Source organism: Aspergillus vadensis (genome assembly GCF_003184925.1).
Source record: "Aspergillus vadensis CBS 113365 unplaced genomic scaffold BO88scaffold_16, whole genome shotgun sequence".
Lineage (NCBI taxonomy): Eukaryota > Fungi > Ascomycota > Eurotiomycetes > Eurotiales > Aspergillaceae > Aspergillus > Aspergillus vadensis.
Window position 1 is genome coordinate 415,643 of NW_020292054.1, and position 18,317 is coordinate 433,959.

Below are 18,317 nucleotides of genomic sequence, written 5' to 3' on the forward strand. Positions count from 1 at the left end.
TAATCAGTAGAGTAGTGAGAAAAGACATATATGTTGAAGTACAGCCCATCAGGCATGTGATCAGGATATACACATACCAGGCACACTACTCGTTACTAGTTTGATTGATAATATTACAGAAATTTACTTCCGAAACAGTCTACATGACTGTACGTTATTGCACAATTCATGATCCAAGAATCTGATTCCTAGGCATTATAACAATTTAGTACCCTAGCCTAAAAACCAAAACCACTCTGAAGCACCACACACGCAAGCCACACATTCCCCCCAAATCATTCCTATTCATACCATCAGAAACCAAGGTTGTGTCTATCACGACGATCAATAGTGCCCCTCAACATGGTAGAGCCGACTGCAATATCCACATGATCGTTAGTGCCAGTCCCTGGTCCCTTCCAAACAAAGCTCACAGCATTTTGAGCATCCCTCACTTCCTTTTCTGAAATATTCTGATTTCCCCCAAGTTCCTCAATAAGCATTTTGAACCAATGCCTGTTCTGCTGATAAAAACGATCATTGACATAGTTATATCTATCAAGGTCATTAGCAACGATCAGATCACAAAGACCCCCGACAGTATATTCGACTTCATGGAGGCGCACGCGCTTCATGATTTGGTCTTCGTCGGCATAAGCGGGGCCGCGGGGCTCGTCAGTGATTGTGACATGCATGCGGCAGGGACTGCTGTGTCCGAGGGGTGAGAGGTCAAGGATGAGACTGATAGCGCCGGTGTTAGTGTCCGGGTCATTTTTGGTTTGGATTTTGAGTGTCCAGATGTTGGTGAGGAGGTGAAGGTTGGTGCCGCTAATGGAATCTTGCGTTTCTCCGGGTTCAGTTCCACAGAGCTCCAGGTACTCGATTTTGAGGTGGCTGGTCGAGTGCAGGAGGGTGCTGGGGACATAATTGATTTCGGGGACAATTAGAGGCATGGTGATGGGTGTACGTCTTTGGCGTTGATGGAATGGTAGATGAGAGGATCGTTTAGCTGTAGTCGTTGAGAATGATGAGAGTGAATGATCTGTTCTGATTTCCAAAGTGCTGGGTGAGGAAGGGATTCTTATATTTTTTTCAGTGATGGTATCGTCTTCTAATATTTTATGTAGGTAGTAGTTGTTTCGCAGTATGTCAATTTGATGTGGCAGTTTCCGCAACATTCGTCTCACCTCAGTCAGGTAAACTTGGATTACGTCTGGGAGTTTCCTGTTGGATAGCGAATTATGTTTGAGAGAATGCCCGATTTGCAAAGCATTAGCATTAGGGAAGTGCCAACTTGGGTTTAAAAACCATACCTTGGAAAGTAGGTTATACTGGGTGATCTCTGTTTCTTTCGGCTATCTGCCACAGACTCAGAAAGGTGCTCCAATGACGGGAATTTACTCATGAAGGAATTATCCACTTTGTCAACGCAAGTCTGACTTTTTCCTCAAACGTCCTGGAACTTCATAGTAGGGATAGTGGTGGAAAGAATATCAAAATTGGATTGTTCAGCCGGTTGCTGCGGCTATCAGTCCGCCAAGCAATAGTTCAAGGTCAGCTTAGTTGGGTACATTGACCAAGTCCCTTGGAGGGTCAAGGTGTAAAATTCAGTCGACTTTGATAGTAAGAAGATTGCTTGGATTTTCGGATGCTATAATTTATGCCATTATTCTTTCGCCCTGCTGATGTCGCTAGGAAGGTGTAGTAAATTCTGACTGCGGCATAATGGGAGACTCTATGGGCATAAGCTGCAAGTTGAAACAATTACTTATTCCTTGGTAATACCATGATTGTTCTCAAGTTATGCTGTCTGCTTAGTGGCTATGCGGTGATCTACCGTTGAAAGGCCATATGTTGACTCGAGCGGAAAGAGTGGAAGTTTATGATCTAGGAGTTTTCGGAGATTACAATGATGAAAAAGGTACGTATAGTTCATGGCCTCAACTGAAAACAGAAGAAAACTACACATCATACTGAAGTGTGCTATTTGGACTCGGCAATCGCCTAGCTTTAACTCGTCGCCAGCTGCCCAACCAGGTGATCGCTTCTGACTATCCGATTTTCGTGGGATGTATATGCAATGTGATGCAGATCTTTATTCTCCCGTAATATAATATCTATTTAGAAATTTGACTATCGTCGACAAAAATAAATCCAAAAACATACAACAGAAGGGATTCGCTGGTGGTCACCCACCCAACTACTAACCTCCCGGCGTGTGGCTTGAGTACGGCTGAGCGGACGGGAAGCCCTATTTTCCACACCCTGTGGTCGTATGTGCTTATCCTTTACAAAAGCAGGAATAAATGTTCAACTATAAAGGTTTTTGATTACATATGTCGATGCGCTCGAGTTCCACAGCGTAACTGGCATTGACCTTGTTGACCCCAACTGTCAAGAAGTATGGGAAAACTTTGCGCACGAGAGCAGCTGGCACGTCCCGCAAATTTTATGATCAAGAATTCAATAATCTTCTGGTTATTGATCACTAGCCTCATTGATTTCGCCGTTTGGGCAACTTCCCTTTGAGAAAAGCGTCTCAATCTCTGGACAACCGAGGCATTATAACATTCGTTCCAGACTGCGAGTCGGTTCTGGCGATCTCCAGCCGAAAAAGTGAACATCTATGGCAATGGAAAGGAGGTGATTCATGGTGAAGAATTCCTCTTCTATCATTAAACTCATTGTGATTAGCTTATTGATCTTGATGTCCTACTCTAGGAACCGTTTAGTTCTGGTGGTGCGATTGCTCAAGATTCCAGTGTCATCCTCCCTGCCTTCTGGGCACGAACGGACTGCATCATGCCACCATTTCCGAGCTCACGATGCTCAACTCTCTAAATCGTTTCAATCTCACAGCGAATCTCATGGACACCTCATTTTAGTACGACAATGCTGGCGGGAAGTGGACATTCAGGTGCACCTGCCAACGTGCGACCTTTTATATCATCAGTGGTCTTCATCTGCTAGAGTCTACTGCTAACCGATCCCCACACGTACTGTAACTAGAACACGGATGCCTAGAACATACACCGTAGTTTGAATGTGATGATCCAAAACTCGAGGATGGCCGAGAACTAACAGTAAGCTATGCCACCGCTTAACCGTCTTCTCTACACCGTCACCCACCCGTTTGCCAAATTGAGTATAAACATGTGACAAGGGCCACAAAAGCTGACATTCTCGGCCTGAGCTCGTAGGGTGCCCTCTTCCAGATCTTCATAGATTGGTTATGAGGAAAGGATTGAGCTACTCGGAAAATTTCCAGTTTTTGCGTGTAATTTCACCGACTGCGTCCGAGTATTCCCCGCGATGCAGCTACCATAAATAGGATCGTTGGTATGAGAAGGATCGGTAGTAGAGATGCCTGAGACATCGAGTGGTTTGATTAGTAGCGCATCCATAATCTGGATAAGCACTCTTGCAAGGAAGTGTGATCATAAAAATTCTGAAATGAAGGAGCTATATGCATAGTAATCGAATAGGCGTCCCGCTGTTCAGTGGAAAGCCGCGTGGCTGTCTCGGGGAGTGGGTCAGGGTTCTCCAGAAATTCACTACTTTAAGTTAGGTTTCACAGGGTCCTGCAGACCCACTCAAGATCAGCTGGTTATGGCGTCAGTGTGAACCAAACAAGCCAGCAAATTTTCGTCAACGAAAGTCATCGTCGAAGAAATATGTTCAGGTTGTTTCCAAGACTTATATTCAAGGTTGATTTGGCAGCTTACTCAGGGGAATCAACCGACACAAACCAATGAATGTGTACGGTGAGTCTGCAGTGTCTGACTTACCACAGAATATGGCGAAAGCCTGTGATCCTTTTCAAGTATCTTAAAAATGGTCACTACATTGAGTCCTTGTAATGATATGAGACAAACTCCATTCAGAGGATTGTGTGATATGGACAACATATACCTGAAACAACTGTCACTGCAGGCCTTCCCTACTTGTGCATTCGGTTGCATTACAGTGGGGCAGAGTAGTTCTTGGCTGGAGGAACTATGATCACTTTGTAACAACAGTGGCCCCTGTAGCTACTGGGGTTCTTTTCTTCGGCAAAACTCAATCCTTGGCTTTGATATATTGCTAGGTGACCTGAAGTACATAAGGATGAAGGTTTGGACCTCTGAGCAATACTCTGTCTGTCAAACCAATCTCTACTCTTTCAATCCCTATTCACCATGAAGGTGTCATTCCTACATCTTCTCTGTCTCAATGCCGCCTTGGCCAGCGCAAGTGTCGTCAAAGGTGCCGCAGAGGGTTTCGCAGCCGGCGTTACTGGCGGTGGCGATACAACCCCCAGCTACCCCAAAACCAACGAGGAGCTTGTCTCCCTCCTCGAGAGCGACGAACCCCAAGTCGTCGTTCTCACCAAAACCTTCGACTTCATCGGAACCGAGGGAACCACGACCGAAGCTGGATGCGCGCCTTGGGGTACCGGGAAGGCCTGCCAGCTGGCCATCAACTCCAATGGATGGTGTGGTAAAAATCCCGCCGTAACCGTCACGTACGATAAAGCTGCCAAGAATGGCATTCATATCAAGTCCAACAAGACTCTTGTTGGTGAGGGAGATAAAGGCGTGCTCAGTGGAAAGGGGCTCTACTTTGAGGGTGGTGTTTCCAATATCATTGTGCAGAACATTAAGATTACGGATCTCAACCCTGGGTATGTATCATATCAAGACTACGAGCTCTCGCATGCTTTATAACACATCAATTTCCTAATGTATTTGAATACAGCTTTGTCTGGGGTGGCGACGCGTTTACTTTCTTCGGCGCTGACCTGATCTGGATCGACCACTGCGAGGTAAGACAGACATCTCCATTTCCTGATAGTCATGGCCGAGTTACTAACATTAACCGATGAATTAGACCTCCCTCATCGGACGCCAACACTACGTTACAGGCTTCCACCCCAACACCCGCATGACTTGGTCGAACAACTTCCTGAACGGCAAGACCACCCATTCCGCAGGCTGTGATGACCACCACTACTGGACACTGGAGTTAGTTGGCAAAGGAGACGAGATTACCTTCCAAAGTATGTATTTGCGAGAAACCTAATGATACATACATTTAACTGAGTTAACTCTTCATTAGACAACTACGTTTACCACACCACCGGCCGTGGCCCCGCCCTCTCCGGCACGACACTCTTCCACGCAGTGAACAGCGTCTGGTCTTCCATCCCTGGACACGCCATCGAGGGCAATGAAAAGGGCCGTGGTATCTTCGAGGGATGCTTCTTCGAAGATGTTGTCGAGGTGGCCCCCGCCAAGCCCGAGAACCAGCTCTTCAGCGCTAGCGAAGCCAACGCCGCGTCCTGCAAGTCCGCCTTGGGCCGCGCTTGCCAGCCGAATGGCTACAGCAAGTCTGGTGCTTTTAGCAGCTCCGAAACTGGATTTTTCAGTGACTTTTCCGGACTGACTATTGCAGCGGCTGGCTCTGCGACGGATGCTCGCGGTTATGTTCCTAAGAATTGTGGAATTGGGCGCATTTAATCCTGTGATGCATAGGCGAGTTTTTTTTCGGAATGTGTCGAGGTGTAGCTCACTTGGTTTGAAATTGGCTCATATGCCTGATACATTTGAATTTATTGCGCACCAAAGCCTTTCTTTCCTGTCTCCATCATGCTTCGTCAAACATACTTAACCCTCATCTATAGATAGTATTATATTAATATAAACAAGGCACACAAGACCACCTAACAAAGCTGGAGACTCCATCTCATCTTCGTGAAGCAGCTATAACAGGTCACATCTTACATGGCAGATCCTCTCTCTTTCTGGTCGAACTACCCATCAGTAGCGAAAAACACACCATAAACAATAAAAGCCTTCATTTTGAGGAACAGTTACACCACGACAAGCCTGTACCTGAAGAAATCTAGTAAAAGAAGCAACAATTGTGAGATACATATGGTGAAGAAGAGAATGAAAATACACCAGCCTAGTACGGTAGCGGTCGGCAGGCACCGTCTAGGTAGCTTGCTGCTCTATTCAAGCCCCTATTTACCCACCCAATACTATGTGTGAACTTATTAATCCATCTGCTGTCCATATAGACCCGATACATCATTTCAAGCCTCTGGCGGGTAGTTATTTGTTTCGTACCTACAGACCAAGTATTGAAGGAGCACATTTCTGGCCTTCAGCAGAATCTTAAGTACTCAGTCTAACCAGGATCTAACAATGTCTTGAGTTGCATCCCATAACCAATCATCATGTAATTTAGCAAGATGGTCAAATCCATGCTCCCCATCCCGCACGACAAGTCGAAAGTTGAGGTTGGGGTCAACCTGGGCAAGTTTTCCCTGTAATGCGTAGCTCTCTTTGACAGGGGCCACGCTGTCATCTCGTCCATGAAGTATCAAGACTCCACCACGTGGAAAGCGTGCTCCGATATCGAGCCTTTCAAGCAGATAGGGGGTAATGGGAACTTCTGGGAAGATTTGCCCTAGCTGGCTGTGCTGGCATGCCGCAAACATTAAGCGGAATCGATCAGCGTCAGCAGCGGCGGAGACAACCACAGGCTTCTGCATGACTGCCTCCTGTCTCTTAACACTGTCTAGGTGTAACTTCAGCGTATCAGGTGGATAAGTCGGCAGGTTGAACACAGGTCGCTCCTGGCCACTGCTGAAGTAGTATGCTTTCGGGTTAACCATAGGATAAACGGCATTGACCGACCGAATCTCGTCCGGGTGATTTAAACCCATTTGTAAACTAAAATATCCGCCGGCACTGTCGCCGATGGTCATAATACGTTTCAGGTCTGCCTCCACGGTACCTTTTGTTTCCCGCTGCAGTAGTGCGGGGAGCGATTGATGCATCCAATGCCAGTGATCTTCCACGTACTCAAGCAAATCCAGTACGGAAGATTCTGGCAACAGTCGGTAATTTGGAGAAACAATGATGGCTGAATACTCCTGCGCTAGTTCGAGATACCACGGGCTGAAGAATGGAGGAAAGAGACTGTAGCCCGCAATAAGGCCGCCACCGTGGTAGCGAAGTAGGACTGGTCGGGGGCCGGAGAGTGACTTGTGTTGCTGCGTTGAGTCGTTCAAGGTCTTGGGATAGAGCACATCCACAGTGATTGTATGGTCGCCAACTGTTTTATAGCCGACGGAGATGATGGAAAATGCGTCGAACCGTGACATGTCGGTCGCATCCAGGGCCAAGTTCTCCATCTTGTTGGTAGTCTCGATAGTCCGCAGAAGTCTGCTTCTTGGAAATTTCAGAGGCAGCGCGTGATGGTTCCTTACTAGTAGGTGTATTCAACTATCAGGGTATCACTGACTTCAAGTACGTCGGAGGTGCCATAAGCTAGCCGAAACCTTCTCCAATGCGCCTGTTCAACCTCGCATTCTCGACAGAAGAGGAAATTGAAGTGGGTCCAAGCGGCATTCGTATGTACTTTGTATGAAGGAAAAAATATTGTGGACAACCATTTTTGGCAGCTACTGCCTGGCGCAGAGATATGAAGACCCTCCCAGAATAAATTTAGCCATGTACCTCTTAGTTCCTGTTCCCGGGTTTTTACTAGTAGGTTTCGTGGCACATTAAGCCCCGAATGATTGGGATATCCTCGGGATCTGTCCAGAAAAGCAAAAGGTTATAGTGGAGAGGTCTCACGGTTTCCATGGACACAGCCACTGATTACCCGAACGTATGTTAACATGAACTCGTGCCATGATATATTTCGAGCCAATACCAATGCTGGGTAGCCAAAAGGCGAATTCATGCCGTAATTATTCGTCTATCATCTACCTTCCAAACAGATAGCCAAACCAGTCTTTCGCCCCTGCGCTTCAGAAACGAAAGCCCCTCTATGATAAATGGTGGGTAGTCTGTCGAAGACTGCTTACGGCATATCATACCGCACCTCTCATTATACACTGGAGACTGGCACTAGTAAGACTGTCTCGAGCTATAAAACTGCGCTGAAAAGGAACCATTGGTCTGCGCCCGGTGGCAGACAGAAGAAGAAGAGGCCTCAGGCCTGGTCAATTTTGCACCTGGAGAATGATTCCCTGTGCTGCTGCTTCAGGTGATCATGGCTCGTTTGGCCGCTCGGCACATCACGAGGGCTTTCGGGCTTTCTCGATGACAAGCGCGCGACATGGACACAGTCAACGCCGGGGCAGAATGATCGCAGCCGCGTCGTTGATACAAACAAGAAACCAGGATGGATCGGATATGGTACCGTAAGCTGAAATGGGTTTGGTGTCGCGGATGAGATTAGTAATCCAATGGTGATACGGCAACCCTCGTGGCGATTCTTCAGATCCTACCCGAATCCTCGTCTCCAATGCAGCAGTCTATCCAACCAGATATGGAGGTCCGCGGATTACGTTTCAAACAAGTGATAGTCAGCGAGTCTGCAAATCCAACTACGCATCGAGAGTACAAGGGTTTACCGGTTCGAGCGCGAAACAAAAGCAAATTCGGCTGTCGAGAATGCAAGGCGAAGCGGGTCAAATGCGATGAAGGCTATCCGACATGCAAGCGGTGCCAGCGTCGAGGTCTGGTCTGTACGTCGGTCCCGCGGCTAACACAATGGCAAGTTGAGGCACCATGGCTCTCACTTCAGCCTAGAACGCATGTCAATCGACGCTTACTACAGTATTACCTGGAGAAAGTCAGCCAAGCGTTCGTTATAGATCCTGAGAACAATCCGTTCTCTTTCCCTATTCTGAAAGACCTAGCCCAATCCTCCGCACTTCTCCATGCGATCCACTCAGTCAGTGCCAACCATGAACAGTACTTCCCGGCAGAGGTCCCTATTTTGGCCCTTGAGGAACATGGCAAAGCCATAGCTTGCCTTCGAAGAGAGATAGATCAAGTCCAACGTGCCCACTACACGCACTTTTTGACCATAATGCTATTGTCTTTTATGCAAGTTGCTGGTCCTGACCCGAAGGACTATGGCAAACAGCACTTATTTGGTGCCCGTGCCTTGATCAACAGTATGCTTCAAGACACATCTGTGTCGACGACTGATGACCCTGTGGCTCGACTCTGCCTGGGTGTGTATCTTTACTGGGACATGTGCAGTTCGTTCTTAGTAGAACCCGGTGTACCACAGAGTATCAACTCGTTCATAATATCTCTCGCGGTGCATAGGATGGGTGACTGGCACCATCCAATGTACGGAACATGTAGCAGCCTACTCCTTACAATAGCCAATGTCGGACGGTATTGCCGAAAGGTACATGATATGCCGCAGAATCGGAACTTCACTCAAGAAGCCATACTGGAGGCCCAGCTTATTGAATGGACGACGAGCGCCCAAAATCCCGACCTCGTCCACTTATACGAAGCCTTCCGCTATCAAGGTCTCGTTCTACTTTATCAATCTCAAGTTCATGCACAAAGGAGTTGTTCTTCGGATCGGGATATAACTCAAGCGCAAGAGCCGTTGATACTAATGTACGCCGAAGAGACAGTACGCCATTTGATGCTGATTCCTTCATCCTCGTACTATCTGAACTTCCAATCTCTCGCTCTCCTATCGGCCGGGTCCGAATTGACCAAGTCGAATAACATCCTGCGCGATAAAGTGCGTGAAAGACTGCGAGCCATCTATTCCTTGAATCGCATTCCCACCAATTTAATGGCTCTTCAACTCGTCGAAGAACTTTGGAATGACCGAGATAATGGTAACCGTTCCTTCTGGCTAGCGCGCATGCTCCAGAAAGACTGGCTGTTGCTTCTAGGATAGGGTTTGATTTGCTCTACCCAGATATTGAACTATAAGAATGGTTAAGTGCTTCGCGAAAACATTCGATGCTGTTCAAAATCCCGAGACCTTCTAAATAATAATGGTTGGAGGATGGCGGCAGCAGCCAACCAACCACCGCGTCGATCAGCACTTGATATCAACCCGAATACTTGTCAGTCAGATACGGAGCAGCGGCTTTCGAACATAATACCCCATGAACCTTGCCAAGAGCAAGGCTCTATTAGCACTTTCTAGTGCAAACACCACCAAATCCGCCATGCATAAGGCGTCAGCACAAGCAAAAGAGACTCATCCGGTTCAGAAACACACTCGGTCGGCAGAAATGGGCACATAGCAACACAGCGTGGCTGAGGAGTCTAGTATAGTAAACCATGCTGGCAAGTCCCGATTTTCTGTGAGAAACTGCGGCGTTCTAATCTCGGAGTCATGAATCAGATTCAGCGCTGCAGTCAACGGTTGGTATGGTGGATTATCGGCTGCCGTGGCAAGGACAAAGGACTCTGTGGACTTGTTTCGGTGCTCAGTACGACAGATTTGTACCTCAGTCATAAGGAGATGGCCGCAAAATCCAAGTTGGCTTGTATCGGAATCACGTGCCTGATTATGTACTAGTAGTACGCTAGGTGTGAGGTCAGCATCACTTATCACTTATGTATTCCATACCCTTTTCAGGGAATATATATGCATGACTTATGAAAAGGAAAATAGTCCACTACTTTCTGATTGTCACTAAATTAGAGGCAAGAACAGTATTCACAAACAACGTGGCATGAATACATTATATCAAAACAATATAATAGTATGGAAGTTCCAGCTCGGATACCGACAACTTGGTCCTTGGTACGGCGACATTCAAGCCGTGGCGGCCTTTGGCGGTCACCCATAATTCAAGTCGGGATCTCGTTTAAACAGAAAATCAGTATCTTTCAAGAACTTCCGTCCTTCGAGAGCACGTGGAAGAAACCCCTGAGTGGATTCATGCCCTTCCTGGGTTTGTTTAGAGTGAGTGGACATGAGCCGAGCAGCCTCCTTCAAAAGCTCAGGCCTGCGATCCAAAGCGTGGAAAGGCACTGGAACATCACCCATCCCAGGCTCCTTCACTGCAGCAAGAGCATTATTCAAGCCACGATAAGATCGAGTACTCTTCTTTGACAAGCACATTGTTATCACTAGTTGAGCCAGCGCAGACTGTGCGTCCTTGATCCCTAGCTTCTCAATCATCAGGTAGACCGAGGTTGCGTATGTTTGCAAGACATTATTTGCCAGACCAATGTCCTCCGATGTCGCCACAATGAGCCGACGAGCGATGAATAAAGGGTTCTCGCCTGACTGGAGCATTCGCGCGAGGTAATATAGCGCAGCATCGGGGTCACTGCCTCGAATTGACTTGTGGAGTGCCGAAATAGTGTCATAGTGCTGGTCGCCCGATCGGTCGTAGAGTAGGCTCTTAGTCAATGATTGCTTCAACTTCTCCTTGGTCATTCCTGGGCGTGTGCATAGATCCGTAGCTATCTCCAGGACGTTCAACGCGGTTCTACTGTCGCCATCAGCAAATCCGGCTATGTATTGAAGGAATTCGTCATCCAGAAGTGGTGATGATTTCATGTGGGTTTGTGATTCCATCGAACGACGAAGGATGGTGACCAAATCATTGGTAGTTGGCTTCGTGACAGTGAAGACCCTGCATTTGTAGACAAGGTTATGGTGGATGTTCAACGATGGGTTCTCGGTGGTGGCGCCGATAAGAGAAATTTTATTCCTTTGAACGGCATCGAGAAATATATCTTGCTGTGGGCGTATGAGTCGATGTATCTCATCACAAAACACGATGGATGTTTTTCGGCTCTCGTGCACATCCTGTGTGGCCTTGGTGATGATGTCTCTGTACTCCGTTGTTGTTGTTGTCAAGCTACTGATCTCGTATACCTTTCTCCTCATCATAGGACCGATGATCCTGGCAATTGTGGTTTTACCGCTTCCTGGAGGCCCCCATAAGATCATATTCGGAAGCTCATCTTGTTCAATCAATCGTGTGAGTGTACCATTTGGGCCGATCAGGGAATGTTGACCGACAATATCATCGAAGCATCGTGGCCGGACTTGCTCGGCTAAAGGTGCATTTTGAAGACGTAGTTGCTCGGTTGCTGCTCCCGTGTATGACTTTTTTCGTGCAGTAGTAGACTGTGGTTGAGGGAATACTCTTTTTAAACCTCCGGTACCATCAGCAAAAGCTCCCGTTGCATCGTAGTCGTCTATGAGCTGAAGTTGTTTCGTTCTTTCTTGTGAGTTGCTGCCATTTTCGATAAGAGAAGACGATATCGTACTTTGTAGGTGGGTGGTTGTGAGGAATCTTTGACAGCTAGAATCTAGATGTTCGTTGATTTCGGATAGTAGAACGTGGTTCTGGCATATTGGGCATCTGATCATGTTGAGATAGGGTCAGCAAACTCCTTCGGGCATCAAAATGTAATGAAGAAAGAGGAATTATGACACTTGGATGGGTTATGTTGCTACATGCCATGAGTTTCGGAAAAATGGCTAGGCGGGTCCCTAGGCTAATTCATTCTTCTGCTTTTGTTTGTGCTTTTGAAAGATTATAGAAGATCTCTCCATCATTGATCACAGGGGGCCTGGATCCATGTAAAGAAAGTCAAAATCTCGCGTTCTGCTCTAAAATGGTAATTCGCTGGGCCCACTGTGGGTCGAGGTCATTGGTCCTATCCAATTATCATCCGCTGGGTGGAGTGAGTGGGTCGATATCTCATTATACAAAGTATGCGGACTCGAGTTTCACGCTGAAGGCTCTGCCTTCGTGTTCAAGGGAGGTGGACCTAGAATATTACGAGAGAAACTCGTCTGATAGTGAGGTAATATCAATCTGAATATTCAATCTAATTAAATACTCCATGCCCTCACTTTTCACCCATTCGCTCATTCTCATGTAAGTTTCAGGTCCATGATTCGATTTGTATGTACTCCTAGATCGATGCAGTTATATAGTAAATTGTGCCTAGGAGGCTGCATCACAGTGCCAGATACATGTCTTACTTCCTCAGATCTGGTTCATCCATGACCGAACCGTCGATGGCTCAATATCTGTAAAAATCATGTCTCGTAAGCCGTCCACGCGTGCATCCATGATCCCTTCGACCACCATAAGACCAGACTCAGCCGTTGCGATTCGTAAGTCCTTCAAATCTTGAGGAGCAGTATTTATTGGTGACGGCGCTGTCCAGCAAAGCCCCAGTGGATCTGATCAACGGAATAATTCCAGCCAGAAATACACACAGATCCGGGTCTCGCGACACCGGAAAACATAAAACTGGAGGGGGGGGGTGCGGAAGGCGGCCAGTTTCCGTCTAGTATGGAGTCGCCAGAAAAAATTACAAAAGACAATAGGTAGATATACAAGGAGTTTCTGCAATTTACCAGACTCAGTCTGCGACTCTATGGAATGGAAAAGACAGCTTCAAAGTCAGTGCCAGTAGATCAGACTATTTCCGCGGATAATGTCGTAGCCTTTGTTTAGGGCATCGATGATCTCCTGCGGAAGTGGTCCCCCAGCCAAGGCCTTGAGATTCTCCTCCAGCTGCTCCGCACTGCTCGACCCAATGACAACCCCATCGCCGTATTCCTCCTTGAGCTCCGAGTGGTGTGACAACCACCGAAGGGCACACTCTACTTCCGAAAGCCCGTGCTGCTTGGCCACAGGTCTGAGGATCTCCAGGGCATCGAAGTACACATCATGGTAGTAACGCCGGCGCGTGTGGATTTCTGATGCCGAGCTGGGGTCAAAACGGCCCCTAGAAACCGCATCCGGCGTGTCGCGGGAGTACCGAGCAGTCAACATGCCTGCGGCCAGGGGGTTGAAGCAGTAGAATGAGATACCGTGATACCGTAGGCATCGTAGGAGCTCTGGTTCGACCGCCCGATGGAACGCATTGTATATGCCCTGACAAACACTTGGTTTAATCCAGCCATTGTGGTCACAGATGTCACAGATCATAGCCACCTCCCATGCCTGGTAGTTACTGATGCCCAGCTTGTCGAAGTATCCTTCTTGGTGCAACTTATTCACTTCCCTTAGAGTCTCTTCAAACGGGACAGTTCGGTCAGGGCTGTGCAGATACCAGATGTGGACTTTAGAGACTTTGAGGGCTTCAAGGCTCTCCATCAGGCCTCTCCGTAGGTCTTCGGGGGTGTGATGGTAAGACGTTGTCGCTGAGGCCATGGACGGGTTGGCAGCCGATGGAAATAATTTGGTATCCAATGCGAGTGAAGATAGCCCCATCCGACCGAGAAATGCCTCCGATGACCCGTTCCCGTAGATCCGAGCTGTGTCTATATCTCTATGGCCATAAAGCTTGAAGTGGTCAACCATCCGACGAGCTTGATCAATATCGTGGACCCGGGTTCGGCCGTCACCTGTACATTGAATGGATCATGTTAGTGTATCGATGAGCTTTTGATCTGCGTTAGCGAGAGGCATGGGACCACTTTACCGGGTTCGCCGATATTCATAGCTCCAAAGATGACTTTCATTGCAGGCGGATGCAGATGGTCCTTCGAAATACTGACACAAGTAGCAATGTTTATCTCTATGTCTACAAAGATGAAACTTAGGTGTATTAACAAATGAACAGCTTCAGCGTGCCTATCTGACCATTTTATAGTTCGGAGAATATTGAACTCATCCCACACTGTCACTTGATTACGCGCTTGCAGTGGGTCTTACCCTCATGCGGAGCTATGATGCTCTCCTGATAAGACTCTAATCATGCACAGAGACAAGAAGTCATGACCTTACACGTGGTACCAGCATGTCCCGTGGCCTTTGGTTGGGACAGCCAAAATGATTTGCCACCTTGAATTCCAGAGTCCAGAAGCCCACACTTGCGCCGTAACCAAACATTTTCTGATTACACTCATATTAGTCACATTTCCAGTATCAATACCAGCAATACTAGGCCAAACTTGCCAGAAAATTCCACTTTCAGATTATAGGGTTCAAAATATTTACACCACTCCTGTGGTGGTGGGTACGTCAAAGATGGCCCTCCTGTTCAGGCGCTTCTCTCCCCGTAGCTGCCGCCAGTAGTTGGTGGACCAGAAGATCTCGGGACATCCCTCTAAGAGCCACCCCCACTTGCGCAGAAATGCTTCGGTGATTTCCCAGTTCATCGGATTCCATGGATCGCCCCAGACAAACACGCAAGTATCTTCCTGGGGCATCGTCCAGAAGCCCATAAGATCGCGACAGAATTGGGAATCATCCATGTCATTCTCATCCTGAATGAGATTATCCCTTAAGCGCGCGAAGGGAAAGAAGTCTAACCAAGGATGATGAGGCTGGCTGTATTGCAGTTGTGTCGGGCGCAGACTGGAGGGCAGATTCTGCTCCGGCAGGACCTGCGAGGGGGAGGGCCCACTAGTACTAAAGCGCGAGATAGCGTCGTCCGTCATCCATTCCCGACTGTATCCCAGCACCGCGATGTTACGTACAAAGGCACGAAATACATTCAACTTGGCCAATGTGAGAAGGTGATCGGCCTGGGGGCTGCCGGCATAGCTCTGATAGGCCGCTGCCTCGAAGACAGCTAGCAGGCGATAGATATGAGGTTGGGGTAGCACACAACGGGAACGATTTGACGCTATTAGTCCGCGAAGTCTAACGGCCTCCTCGGTCGAAAGCATGGACATTAATCCTGTAAGATCGGCTGGTGGATGAGGCTGCTGCGTCTGCATCGGGTTAATTGGCGCCAGAGCCAGACCCGCTACCACTTGATCTTCGTGCTCCTGCAAGGCGCGCTTCTCTGCTAGAAGAGCAGCCTCTTTCTTTATTCGCTGCCGTTCGCCTGAAGTAGAAGACGTCGCGTAAATATAGTCGGTTTATTGTAAAAATGTGGATACCCATGTGCATTGTGGTTTGAGACTTACGCCATGTTTGTTGATTCAGTCTGTTTTGGCGCCTACGTCGCTCCTTCCTGTCCTTCTCTTCGTATTGGATGGAACTGTTATCACCGATACATTCAATACGTCCTTCTGGGCTTTTCATGGTGCCGTTGGACATTGGGGGTACTAGATTGATGCCTCCAATGAGGGGAACTGGACCTAAAGACGGAAGTTGTTGAGTGGAAGGTGTTTTGGCTGGGGTCAGCAGTGGGTGGCGGCTTGACCTCGGAAGAAACTGGAGATAACTGGTGTAGAATTACTTCACTAGATAATTGCTTCTACCCTCGCCTGACACACAATTAAGTCCCTTAAATCCGGAGAAAATGACGAACCCATTGGCTTGTGGCAATTAAACAGGCAAGCGCTGTGGCGGGTTTAGCGGTTTTATGAGACGGCTCGCTGTTGAAAATTTTAGGGTTTATAAAGTAATGACTAAGAATAAACCTGGGGCAGAAGACCCACCGTTAGCGCGTAATCAATTTCTCCACTCTCTAGCACCGAATTATCCACTAAATCAGACTTGTTGTGTGATCTTTACCTGCTGCTACCAGACGATTTTCAAGACCCCTTTCACAATCAATCAAAATCTTCTAGAGATTTGATGATGCGATGAAGCCCCACCAGAGTTACGGAGTTAAGTCTTATTTCCAGGAAACTGGTGAGGTAGACCAAGTCCGTGTAACTACGGTTCGACTTGCCGTGCTTCTGTCAATGTCATGTGATACAGTCCTGCCAGGCTGAGATATAAAACTCCATGAACCTGTTTGTTTGACGAGCCTTGGTCATTTCGCCTTTACGGTCGCCAGCTTTGCAAACTAGTTCCTCTTTTTCTCCAAAGGATAAGAAAAACCAATCGTTTTGTAGAGCTATAACTGTTCCACCGAGATGGTCGCGACCCTCCCATTCGGCGACCTGCAGGTCCCTATTCCCGGCTATGGCGCCATGGGCCTCAACAGCAGCTTAGGGACTGATTTCAACTACGAGCAATCCGAACCAGTTCTTCTGAAAGCCATCGAGCTCGGCTGTACATTTTGGGATACCGCAGTAAGGCGTTTCTTCCCCATGCAAACCAAGGACAATGGTTTCTGACTGCGTCTGCGGCCCTAGGTAGCCTACAAAAATGGCGAAAACGAGAAGCTGCTCGGAGAGTTCGTCAGAAGGCACAATGTCCGCGATAAGCTTTTTGGTAAGCACCAACCACATTGCCCAATCTTCCTTTATCTATATTTACTGGCTCACAATCCTGTTCATGTAGTTGCTTCTAAGTGTGGTTTTGACGTCTTTGGACCTGAGCGCAAAGTGGACAACTCCGCTGCGCATATCAAGCGATACATCGACGGAACGATCGACAGGCTTGGTTTCACGCCTGATCTCTACTATCTCCACCGAATTGATCCCAGTGCGTATAATCATGATCACCCCTCCAAAGTGATCCTGTTTTGTTGGTGACCGGTATACTAACTTGACTCAAAACTCACCGAAGACACGCCCCTCGAGGAATCCATTGGTGCCCTAGATGAGCTTCGCCGCGCCGGGAAAACAAAATACATTGGTCTATCCGAATGCTCGGCTGAAACCCTGCGCAGGGCAAACGCAAGTTCGTACTGTCCACTACGATTATCTACGGCAAATGGAAGTACAAGCTAACATAACACCCCCAATCCTCAAGTTGCCAAGATTGACGCCGTTCAAGCCGAGTACTCTGCTTTTGAAACCTGCCACGAGAGCAGCGGCCTGATCAAGGCGGCTAAAGAATTAGGAGTGGCCTTTGTGGCATTCAGCCCTCTGGGTCATGGCTGGCTCGTGGATGACTTCAAGTTCAAGTCACCTGATGACTTCGCACAAACTGACTTCCGACGCACTGGTATGTCACACCTCAGTTACACATGGAGAACTATGGACTCTACGTTTCTATCTCGTACCAAATCCGGGAAACTGACTATCTCGCTTGCAAAAAAGTCTTTAGTCCCAAAGTTTCAGGGCGAGAACTTTTACAAGAACAAGGCAATCGTCGACTTAATCAGAAAGCTGGCAACTCGCAAGGGCTGCTCGGTCGCGCAGATCGCTCTAGCCTGGGTGGCTGCGCAAGGGTTAATCTCTATTCCAGGAACAACCCGTGCCTCCCGCTTGGAAGAGAACTGGGCATCACGTAACATTGAACTAACGGCAGACGAGCTGGACGAGATGCGGCAGATTGTGGATGCTGCCAAACCTGTCGGAGAGAGATTCAATGAATTTTTTCAATCGATGGTTGGTCATTAGAGGTTGATGCAAAGGTCCGATAGTTAGGTGGAAGGTGACTGTTGTTCTGGTTAGTCATAGTCTCGTGCCGTTGACTGTTCTCCCTAACTACAAGATTAAGGCTGTAATAAATCTATGGTTCCCAATGAAACCGTCGCTCTTCCACATTCGCTCTACCATTTGTTGTTGGCCTGAAATTCCTTCAATTCGTGTCAACTTTCCTCGTCGTGGCGGTCTTGAGCATATGACGGTTCCATGGTACCTCATGTGCGGTCAAGTCGCTACTCGAGAAGATTATTCTCATGAATCTGTTTCTTATACTATGAGAACGATGTCTCATATGGTGACATATTGGCGTTGTAGGCTTGAATGAAGCGCCTCGTAACCGAAGTGGGGAGCAGTGGAGA

The 18,317-nt window shown here is 47.8% G+C and overlaps 8 protein-coding genes across 8 annotated transcripts; 3 read left to right on the plus strand and 5 right to left on the minus strand.

Moving 5' to 3' along the window:
- Positions 1-293: 293 nt before the first annotated feature.
- On the minus strand, positions 294-932 carry BO88DRAFT_426864 (uncharacterized protein; the record flags this gene model as incomplete). The annotated part of the gene is made up of 1 exon (XM_025708938.1): positions 294-932. The coding sequence occupies one exon, from the start codon at positions 930-932 to the stop codon at positions 294-296; it is 639 nt and encodes a 212-aa protein (XP_025561429.1).
- Positions 933-4,157: 3,225 nt separating this feature from the next.
- On the plus strand, positions 4,158-5,477 carry BO88DRAFT_391321 (polysaccharide lyase family 1 protein; the record flags this gene model as incomplete). Its single annotated transcript, XM_025704997.1, has 4 exons — positions 4,158-4,642; positions 4,717-4,783; positions 4,849-5,017; positions 5,077-5,477. The coding sequence occupies 4 exons, from the start codon at positions 4,158-4,160 to the stop codon at positions 5,475-5,477; spliced, it is 1,122 nt and encodes a 373-aa protein (XP_025561430.1).
- A 668-nt stretch (positions 5,478-6,145) lies between these two features.
- Positions 6,146-7,162, minus strand: BO88DRAFT_426866 (alpha/beta hydrolase; the record flags this gene model as incomplete). Its single annotated transcript, XM_025708939.1, has 1 exon — positions 6,146-7,162. One exon carries the CDS (start codon positions 7,160-7,162, stop codon positions 6,146-6,148), a length of 1,017 nt encoding a protein of 338 aa, XP_025561431.1.
- Positions 7,163-8,283: 1,121 nt separating this feature from the next.
- Positions 8,284-9,855, plus strand: BO88DRAFT_465441 (uncharacterized protein; the record flags this gene model as incomplete). The annotated part of the gene is made up of 1 exon (XM_025711407.1): positions 8,284-9,855. The coding sequence occupies one exon, from the start codon at positions 8,284-8,286 to the stop codon at positions 9,694-9,696; it is 1,413 nt and encodes a 470-aa protein (XP_025561432.1). The 3' UTR covers positions 9,697-9,855.
- A 738-nt stretch (positions 9,856-10,593) lies between these two features.
- BO88DRAFT_489111 (werner helicase interacting protein) lies at positions 10,594-12,144 on the minus strand (the record flags this gene model as incomplete). Its single annotated transcript, XM_025712672.1, has 1 exon — positions 10,594-12,144. The coding sequence occupies one exon, from the start codon at positions 12,142-12,144 to the stop codon at positions 10,594-10,596; it is 1,551 nt and encodes a 516-aa protein (XP_025561433.1).
- Positions 12,145-13,191: 1,047 nt separating this feature from the next.
- Positions 13,192-14,326, minus strand: BO88DRAFT_391331 (aldo/keto reductase family protein; the record flags this gene model as incomplete). The annotated part of the gene is made up of 2 exons (XM_025704998.1): positions 14,220-14,326; positions 13,192-14,142 (listed from the first exon to the last, which is right to left on the minus strand). The coding sequence occupies exons 1-2, from the start codon at positions 14,257-14,259 to the stop codon at positions 13,193-13,195; spliced, it is 990 nt and encodes a 329-aa protein (XP_025561434.1). The 5' UTR covers positions 14,260-14,326.
- A 32-nt stretch (positions 14,327-14,358) lies between these two features.
- Positions 14,359-16,033, minus strand: BO88DRAFT_436502 (DUF3425 domain-containing protein). The gene is made up of 3 exons (XM_025709568.1): positions 15,655-16,033; positions 14,696-15,572; positions 14,359-14,632 (listed from the first exon to the last, which is right to left on the minus strand). The coding sequence occupies exons 1-2, from the start codon at positions 15,785-15,787 to the stop codon at positions 14,734-14,736; spliced, it is 972 nt and encodes a 323-aa protein (XP_025561435.1). The 5' UTR covers positions 15,788-16,033; the 3' UTR covers positions 14,359-14,632; positions 14,696-14,733.
- Positions 16,034-16,221: 188 nt separating this feature from the next.
- On the plus strand, positions 16,222-18,067 carry BO88DRAFT_368429 (aldo/keto reductase). The gene is made up of 6 exons (XM_025704115.1): positions 16,222-16,713; positions 16,777-16,855; positions 16,925-17,068; positions 17,153-17,266; positions 17,339-17,533; positions 17,636-18,067. The coding sequence occupies exons 1-6, from the start codon at positions 16,555-16,557 to the stop codon at positions 17,929-17,931; spliced, it is 987 nt and encodes a 328-aa protein (XP_025561436.1). The 5' UTR covers positions 16,222-16,554; the 3' UTR covers positions 17,932-18,067.
- Positions 18,068-18,317: the final 250 nt, after the last annotated feature.

What these genes read in the sequence shown, in the direction of transcription:
- BO88DRAFT_436502 (XM_025709568.1), bottom strand. Translation starts at nt 15,787, where the DNA reads ATGTCCAACGGCACCATGAAAAGCCCAGAAGGACGTATTGAATGTATC. An exon ending in ACTGAATCAACAAACATGGC is followed by an intron (nt 15,573 to 15,654) that starts GTAAGTCTCAAA and finishes CTTCTACTTCAG; the next exon opens with GCGAACGGCAGCGAATAAAG.
- BO88DRAFT_368429 (XM_025704115.1), top strand. Translation starts at nt 16,555, where the DNA reads ATGGTCGCGACCCTCCCATTCGGCGACCTGCAGGTCCCTATTCCCGGC. An exon ending in TCTCCACCGAATTGATCCCA is followed by an intron (nt 17,069 to 17,152) that starts GTGCGTATAATC and finishes AACTCACCGAAG; the next exon opens with ACACGCCCCTCGAGGAATCC. An exon ending in AACTGACTTCCGACGCACTG is followed by an intron (nt 17,534 to 17,635) that starts GTATGTCACACC and finishes AAAAGTCTTTAG; the next exon opens with TCCCAAAGTTTCAGGGCGAG.